The sequence below is a fragment of the Cygnus atratus genome, chromosome 1 (genome assembly GCF_013377495.2).
Source record: "Cygnus atratus isolate AKBS03 ecotype Queensland, Australia chromosome 1, CAtr_DNAZoo_HiC_assembly, whole genome shotgun sequence".
NCBI lineage: Eukaryota > Metazoa > Chordata > Aves > Anseriformes > Anatidae > Cygnus > Cygnus atratus.
In genome coordinates this window covers 106,711,152-106,720,860 of record NC_066362.1, presented here as the reverse complement: position 1 = coordinate 106,720,860, position 9,709 = coordinate 106,711,152, and the positions used below count along the sequence as shown (strand labels likewise).

The window sequence follows — 9,709 nt, the reverse complement described above, 5'->3', positions numbered from 1 at the left end:
GTGTCTAGGTTATTAGCAATGACACAGGTAAGTAAGTTGTCTTTATCAAGGTATCTGAATACACTTTTAAATATTTTTTCTTGTATTCTGAGTAACAAGTCTGAAATACATCAGTGCAGGATGTATAGCATCAAGGCTGAATTTTAAAAAAGTTGATTGTTTCTGAAGTTGTCAGACATTATCTTTGTATAATTAGTCATTCACAATAGTTGTATTTACCATTCAACTGTAAATTAAAGGGGGACCTATCTTGCCAGATAACTATTGAGATGCCTGAATTTAATTGATGCATCATTTGATGAAATTTGACTTTTTCTGAGCAAGGCACATACCTAAACAAAAAAACTTTCAGTGGCACACTGATGTTAACTAAAATCAATTCTCTCAGGCTGAGTTTTTCAATACAACATGGAGACCATTTTGCCAGTTGTTGATGTTGTCACTCACACTTAGGGAAGCACATGGCTAAGACATATGGTGATACCAGAGCTTAAGGATCTGTGGAAAGAAGGTACAGCTGTAAAGACAGTGTTGTGAGAAACTTTTCATCCTATATACAGCCCCCTCAGTCCTTTGGCTCATACAGTTAGTTAGAACTTAGGTTGCATTCAGAAAGCTGAAACTTAGGCACTAATACACAATCTAGCAAGTTTCTTTGGGAATTTAGAATTTCATTGCTAACAAAACAGAGGGCATGGCTGCTGCTCTGCCAGTTCAGAAAAGCGGCTAAACTATACTGTCTGGAGCATGCTTCAATCATCCTCCATCTCTGTGGGATACAAACCAACAATGAAGTAAAAGCCCACTTCGTGGCAGACTATGCCCAGCCTGTTATGACCTGGCACTGCTAACACAGTTACAAACCTTTTGGAAGGCTCAAAGTTTGGCAAAACGAGTTAGCTTCTGCTGACAACATCTTTTTCTAGGATATACTAAATACCTTTAAAATGTTGCACTCTTATTCTTTGGAAAAAGGATTATCTGAGCTTCAAGCACTGCTGGAGACCCAGGATGTTACAATAATAGTTTTTAATAAAATGATGTATTATGACAGAAAAGAGAATAATAAATTGCAGACCTGCTTGAGTATTATTATTCAGCACTTCTATAATGGGGTAAAATAAATGAATTATATGCTTTTTGGCAATAATTCTCCTAATGAATCAGACATCCTTGACAGAAAGACACTTAGCAAAAATAAATGTAAACTACAACACTTCATTAAAGTAAAAGTATCTTTACTATTAATATACAAATGGTGAAGAGTGACAAATAATTGATATATTTTAAGCCATACTTTCAATGTCTTTCATAAATACAAAACCATCATCTGCGATATTACTTCTTTTTACAGTATAGAGATATATATATATACACACAGCATTTCATAGGGACATAAGATTTTGAAACAATAAACAAACTAGCTCCAGTGGTAGCTAACTTATCAATATATAATTCAGGTGGTATATATCGCAAGTGGACTGTTAACAACATATGGAAAACCAAAATATATGGTATGCTTTAGCTTATACTGTACACAGCATACAAATACATACTGAGTGCTCATTGTAGCAGGAAAGCTATTTTTTATTAATTTTGTAAATCTTGCCAAGGAGCTCAAAATTCTTAGTGAGAACTCTACACCATGAGCAATGAAATTTATCTTCATGGGGAATCTGATTGCTTTATATGTCTGTCACCAACCTGTGGAGACCCCAAGGGCTTCTTTCCTCTTTCCCCAACCCTACATTTTAGATTTAAAAATGCAGCCTACTTACACAGCAGACCTGAAGGATGCAGTAGGACTGACATCACCCATTCTCACAGTCTGCAGCAGCCTCTCTTCTTTTAGCAGCTCCCCACCTTCCTTTCCCCACTACTAACTATAGGATCTCTGAGTTTTTGAGCTCTCTCACAGCTCACTCTTTTGCACCTGTTACCTCTTTGGTGGCTTTCCTTAATTCTGTCAGCACTGCAGCTGGTCATCTTGCCCACTTCCAATCTCACCTGTGACATAAAGCTGCCAATACAAATTTGGCAATAAGTATCTATTTAATTTCTCTGGGCTAAAAATGGCCAATATTCAAGTTTGAAAGTCAAACATCATGAGGTTCACAATGCCTGTTAAGAGGAGAGAGAGACAAGTAAACTGTGATTTCTCAGAACCTGGTCCAAAGTCAAATCTGTAGTAGAAAGGTTTCTTTCTGGCTCAGGTTCAAATGAAATGATTTAAGAACACATTTATATGTGCAGTGGAAATACTGAAGATCACTTAAAGTTTAGTGAGTGGTTTCCCCCACCACTACAGCGCTGCTGTCAGGTGGATTGGGTACTCCAGGAAATGATATGAAAAAATCTGAAAAAGGGGATAGAACCTTTTTTTTGAAAAAAAAAAGATTCATTTAACTATGGTAGCTTTGCATTGATCAGCACAAGTATCTGAAGTTAAACAAAGTGATTTAAGAAGAGACAATACTTCCTAGAATGTTTTCATCTTTACCTAACGTATTGCAACCACAGTGAATTATTTAGAGAGATGTTTTATTTAATTTTGGGCACACACTAATGTATGGGATAAAACCGTGACCAGGTATCTTTATACATGCTTTCTGATCACTGCAAACTCCTCAAAAACTCAAAAATAGACAAGCCTTCCCTGCGCAAAATGCAGGAGCCTGACAGGACATTTAAGTTCCACTCACACCAAGGTGTCTGCTCACAAAGGTGATGCGATGGGATGAGGACATGTGGAGCCTCACTGACATGAGGGGATGAAATTCAGGCCTCACTGAAATCAGTTTTTGTCCTAAACCCCAGTGAGACCTGGGCTCCTCTGGGGCCCTTGTAGCATTCTCTGCACCCCTCCATAGACTAACTGGACTAACTAGGGTCTTGACATTTTCAGTAAAAGTTTTGTTGGAGGCTCTTTAATCAGGAGTGAATATCACCCAGCAGACACAACATTACTCTACGAAGGTATTATTACTTCCTATGACAGCTTACACAGAGATGGTGAGGCCATAAATGGCTGCAAAACAAATATTCACTGCAGTTTTACTCCAGAGGTAAAATGGTGGGAAGATATTCCTCATCATCTTTCAGATTTGAGCAAAGATGTTAATATTTTAGGTCTAAGTGCCTAAATAGAACTAAGGAGACTTTCTATCTGACTCTTCAACTTGATAAATTGGTCAAAACACCCCTACATACTCTCCATGTGCTCCATCTACTTGAATCTTTTCAGCAGTAACACACCCACTATAACCCTCACTAGAATTGTGATCTCAATAGTATTTTGTAAATTTTGTGTTTAAAATATTTACGTGAACTGCAAATATTATCTCCAGTTTACTTTAGATGAGTATTTGAGCATATCTGAGCAGAAAAGTATGTCATGGTAAAGCTTTCAAATACTTTAAACAGGCTTTGTAGACAAATTATTGAAGATTTTTTTCTTTAATAAAGCAGAGTGGCATGCTATCAAAAGGCACAAATACATTTCCATTATCTGGTCTAGGAAACAGAAAAAATGGCATGATTATTATACTACAGTTTAATGACTGGCACTTAAATAAATAATTACCATCATAAAAAGAAAGCCACTTTTTTGAATGAACATCAATGCAGAGGCTGAAGACAGCAGGTGGAATTTACTATACCACGGACTGCTGTCAAACAGCCTTTGTATATGACTGTCACTGTGTAAATACGTTGTATATATCTATGAAGAGATAGAAAGTCAACCCAATCCCGCAAGCTTTTCTATGAAAGGACACACATCCTCCTGCTCACATTGACCCCACTGGTGCCAGTAGGGTTGCATATGAGTAGTGGGTTCAGCCACACAAAATTTCTTGCAAGATTGAGTCCTAAATAAATTAAACTTTGTCACATTAGGCATTAGCATCACCAGAATTGTAAATATTTCTGCAACCACAAAACAACCAAAAAACAAAACAAAACAACAAAAGCAACCAAAAAAAAGGAAACAAAAAACATATAAGTAAAAAAATAAAAATAAAAAAGAAAACAAAAGAAAACCAAAACAAAAAAACAAGAAGAACTCTCCATAGTACATCTGTATACTAAATTGTAAAACATTAATTGTTTGATTGTTTTGCTACTATTGTGGTAAATCAGAATGTATTTTTACTAAGAAAAATAATAATAATAAGCTTTAAGTCATTTTGCTTAATTTTACTCCTTATTTTTTGTTGAAGAGATTGTCACTGCCACATTCCATTTTGTCCATAGTTTCAATAGCTCCCTCCCATGCTCCTCCCTGGAGTATGTTAGTATAACCATTCAGATTACTTTTAAAAGTAGTTATATTCTGTCAACTCTTCTGACATTTCATACTAACACTTAAAATTACTTTTAGACAGTAAAAGTGACATTTATACAGATATTTTTTTTTATTTTCTTTTTAGTCTAGAATAGGAAAAAAATAAAGAAATGATGTTACTCCAGTTCTACACATATCTTACAAATTACTATGCACTGTCCCTCATTTGGAAATACTTGCAAATATCAGTGTTTTTGATCATCCTGTCGTAGTTATAGTTTGGATTTCTTCATAAAAAGCCATCTTTCTTTTCATCATAGTCAAAGCACAAGAGATAACATATTAGTCCACAGATGAAAAGGCATTCTTGGAGCAGTATGCCAATAATTTTGAACTGTTTAATTCTCAGCCTAATTGGCAAGAGACATTATCGCAAGAAGAAAATAAATATATTGTAATCCAATATAATGGGTTCTGCTTCCCTTATTGGAATAATTTTGCTGTATATTTAACTTGTGAAGAGTAGGACAGGAGTATTAATACTAAATGCGCTGAAGAGACTTTTTAAATCTTCTAACCCCTTCACATTATAATTAGAAGCCATATATTTAAAAATAATAAGAATAAAAAACAACAACAACAACAAAAAAAACAACAGCAAAAAAACACCACCACCAACGACCAACCTATAGTTGTTAGGCCATGAAAGTCTTTTGTATAAGTCTGAAGAAAAAGTACTAAAATTGTAAATGCAACTACAGTTGAGCCTAGAAAGGATTAGCCCTGCCCGCATTGTATAGGAAACTTGTGCAAATGATCGTGCTGGCTTCAGAAAAAGCACTGTTTGTCTAGTGAACCTTGACTTACGTGAGTATGCACAGCACCACCTAACTTTGTTTTGACAGGTAGAAGAGGAAGGAGGTCTCCTGCCTTCATCCTCACCCTGGTAAAAATACTGCATGAGATAATGTGGGTTGCAGATGTTCAAGCCACACCATCTGCATTCACCTTCTTGAATATTCCAGGTCCCTTCCTTGCACGTCAATAGAGGGATAAAGCCCAGTTGCATATACATACTTTGTAGAAAGAATATATATTCACATACATAAACGAGACAACCATTTTTCTTAATTATTGATTAGGGGACAGTCCTGCTCATTGTGTACTTACTCAGAAAGAAACAGGACAGAAATTTAACAGGCAAGCAGCTACTTGGTAATACTGCCTGCACAGTTCATGGGAGCAACAATGAGAGACCATAAGGGAGTATCTTCATCTTTCTTTCATCCAGAAGTAGTGCCTTAGCATTGAAAGAGACCTCTCTGCAGCAGTTTTAAATTGTTCTCTTTCATGACTTTTGTCCTACATTGCTCTTACCCATTCTTTTCACTTTGTTTTTTGTGGGAACTTGGCCTCTTATCCTAGCCACACCAGCATTATGCCTCTGTCCTCAACTACTTGGTTCATTGTAACTTTTTTCAAAAGCAAGGAAAAGTTGGAAAAAAAAAAACACAAACATAAAATTAGTTGGGATTGAAAAATAAGAAAGATACGTAAATTAATTATGTCCTCATTAACTGTTTCAAAAGCACTAATGATTGGGTTAACAAGAAGGTTAACCTGCCATTTTCCCCAAATTTAAGGACATTCTTTTACTTTTCACTTTCGGCTTTGCTGCACAGAAGTCAACCACTTTGCCATAACTACAAAATATCAGCGAAGACTTGATAACATTCTGTGTGAAATTAGGCAGTTTAAGTACTGCAAATATGAGATAAATTTAGATATAGCATGGAGAAGACATAATTTGCCGAGTAAAGCTACACTTAAACCTCATGACTTAGATGTGGAGAATCCACAAAGTACTGTACAATTTGATCACGACAAGTAGAATTTTCTAATCTAGTTTCCTGTGGTTTATCTACTCTTTCCAAAGCAAGAATTTGAACAGTTTGGTAGGTGTGGATACACTGTGCTGAAATGAAAACAAAATGTATTACTCAAATTAGTGACACCATTAAATCAATAATAATAAATAAGAATGAATTTTTCATCAAATAAATTAGCCAAATTTTCAAGTAGTGCATATTAGCCTGAATAATAAAAAAAGATTATCTTAAAGACTGCTTGACAGGAAAAAAAAATATATTTGGCCTCATACAAGATGCTATTCATTAAAAATTTAAAACTGTTACTAACCATTTAGCCAAAGTCCTTCTTACCATCTGTTCTTTTGTTTCTTGATATGACAAAAAATATGAAATCATAACGTAAGAAGTGCTTCCTTAATAAGCCCAACTTTAAATATTTCACATACTGATTTGTGGTGAAAATATATCTACTACTGTATAATACAGTTTATCCCTTGATTAAATGGTTATAACTAAAAAAAGGCTGAATACTGTATAATAAATACATTGGGGAAACTAATGTGAGCTTGTGTTATAAGGTTTCATTTGAAGCCAAAAGTTACCAAAAATGAGTTTACTTTTTGCATATTTCCTGCATTCCAGTTTATACACAACCTTCCAAACATTAATATAGAAAACCAGACATTCTGAAAATCCTGGGGCCTTTCAGAATCACGCTCACATAGTTAGGATGAGACCAATATACTTCCACAAAATATTCAGCCATTTTGTTTTAAATCTGTACATCATGGTTATCATTTTTTTATTATACTAGAAAACCCAGCTGAAACTGCAGATGTAGCTGGCTCTGTGCTGTTGAAGATGGTCTATGTTTTTTTTTGTTGTTGTTTGTTTGTTTCAAGTGATATGCACAGCTTGAATGACTACTGAGTGTCTGCCAGTGCCAAGGTCTTAAATGTTGTACTGAGACTTTTTTTTTTTTTAAAGGCAACCTAAACTTTTGCTTTATTATAAATGGAAACAAATACAATAATATATGGCACTTTATGTATGTAGCTTGCACTGTAAGATCCGGAGACCTGATGTGTGGTTAGGGGTGCTTTGCAAAGTATTCTTCTAAATAGACATACTTTTTTCATATAATAAATTACAGTTCTTATTCTGAAGATTTTTCAAATTTATACCATGAAACTTGGTGTCAGCAAACCTACATACTAAAACCATTAACAAAAAAAAAATAGGAACTGTAGACAGAAACTGTTTCATCATATGTACACATGTACTAACTATTCCAAGCTTAAGTTTCTCAAGAAATTAAGGTCAGCTGTAAAGTTTTGGTCATGGGGTTGCTCCAATCCAAATGCATTATCCAGACAGCTGTAGTAGATCTTTTTATGCTTTGCTATCATCTTCTTTTGACTGGATGATGTCATTAGCAACTTTGATTTCTATGGTTTCTGGATTTAAAGCTTCTTTTCCATTTTCTTCCTTTAGTGGCAGCTTCCTGTCAGAAGAAAGGAGAAATCATGGTAGTTAAAAAACACAACAAATCATCTGGAATTTAAGTCTACAGTATGTACATTGTTAATACAGCCCATAGTGTTTATAAAAAGATAATTGAAATAATTTACAATTGTTTTGAGTATTAGTGTTCTTACTCTCAAAGAAATTCATATTAATTCTTTCCAGTTCTGTAAAGACAGAAAAAGCTAAATGGCACATGATAAGCACATTGTTGCTGCCCAAAATAGTTTCTTCAATAAGACAAAAGAAATAATAGAATGCAAAATAGCCAGCTTCTATAATTCTATGAACGTGACCCAAGACATTACTGAGGTATGTGTTCCTTAAGATACTGCTAAACACACACAGTCAAATCTTTTGCTGAATCTAGATTTTTTTTTGTATGTTTCCAACTGTAAATGCAGTTGCATATGAAAGAAGACATCTACCATTGGAGGCTATGCCAAGACACAGGTAAAGGAAATAATGTTTTCTAGCTCAAGGAGGTAATGGAGGTTATTCTTTACAAACTTCTACAATTTATTTTCGCTAGATCACACAAGCTACGTGCTTTACTAAGTTATAACTTTTTTAAGACTCTGTTTGTGAGAAATGGCACAATGAAATAGCACAATAAGAAGCTGTCTACTTACATTCATCCCTGCGATAAAAGCTGTTCATGTTTGAATGCATGAAGACCTTCAGCTAGTATTTTAATTTCAGAAATGGTCTAAAGATTCCTTTATTTTAAAATCCTAAATTCCAATGCCAAAAGAGTCCCGCACCCTTACTTTATAGGAAAGACAAAACACTGATTTCTTTCAAAAACTTCTTGAAAATCATAGATTCCCTGCTACCAGTAGTTAGCTGTCAAAAACTGTATCTGTGAAAAATATGTATGGTTTAGGCAGATGTTCCTGTAATAACATCTCCTAGGCATAGTAGCTGTTAATCCTGATTCCAGTTTGGGTTTGCTTTCTGTTTTTTAACTAGGGAATAGTATGCATATGCCTTTTTTCATTCATAACAACTGTTACGAAAAATGTTTCGGTAATCTTCCACTGTGATTGTTTTGATGTCCCAAAGAGCACTAGACTATTCCAAACCTGCCTGAGGAATCCCTTATGGAATGTCTTGTAATAACAGTGTTTGATAACAATAAATAAAACAAAGCAATACCCAAACTCCCAGTCTTATATTTAGGCTGGCTGAAATGAACTGGTAAGTTGCTATTTATGAAGAGGTTAAACAATAACCATAACCTGTATCTAAGAAAAATCAAAGTGAAGACTAACTTGTTCTATTATAGTAAAATATGTGGGATGTATATCAGCTGTCTGGCTTTTAACACAGAGGGAGTTGTTTAGTAATTGTTTGTTTCACATGGCACACCCAAAGGAAACAGATTTCAGCCCACAACATGACACCTGGAAGAATGGAAACAGCAGAATCAACACAAATCTATTTTTAAAAAAGGATAAAACACTGTGGCAGAGGAAGCATGGCTCATGTAACACACCTGTGTTAAAGGCCTATAATGCAAAACAATCCGTTTAAAAAAAATCACCATATTTAATTAAGTTTCATATAAAAGCAGAGTAATTTCTGCTAGGACAAGGAATAATGGCTTTAAACCAAGAGATATAAGGAATAAATTGTTTACTATAAGGTTGGCGAGGCACTGGAACAGATTTGCTCAGAGAAGCTGTGGATGCCCCATTCCTGGAAGTGTTCAAGGCCAGGTAGGTTGGATGGGGCTTTGGGCAATCTTATCTAATGGGAGGTGTTCCTGCCCATGGCTGGGGGGTGGAACTGGATGGTCTTTCTTTAAGGTCCCTTCCAACCAAATCGTTCTATGATTCTATGAAAGGGAGGGAGTATTTACTCAAAGTAATAACTGGAGATTGACAGAATATATCGTATGTAAATTTAAATAAATTACTTTTGGAGAAGTAGATTAAGAACATGTCACAAATAATTTACAAGTATTTGAAATAGGAAGATATTGCTAAAATCCTACTAAGGATACCAGATATTACTGAAATCCCTG

General features: G+C 35.0%; 1 protein-coding gene across 1 annotated transcript in view; it reads right to left on the bottom strand.

The window, feature by feature from the left end:
- Positions 1 to 7,117: 7,117 nt before the first annotated feature.
- The window catches only part of NCAM2 (neural cell adhesion molecule 2), a 286,892-nt gene continuing 284,300 nt past the window's right edge, over positions 7,118 to 9,709 (bottom strand). Inside the window, exon 18 of the mRNA XM_035545772.2 lies at positions 7,118 to 7,660. Within this exon, the coding sequence (XP_035401665.1) occupies positions 7,549 to 7,660 (112 nt within the window). The 3' untranslated portion in view covers positions 7,118 to 7,548. The remainder of the gene's footprint in view (positions 7,661 to 9,709) is intronic.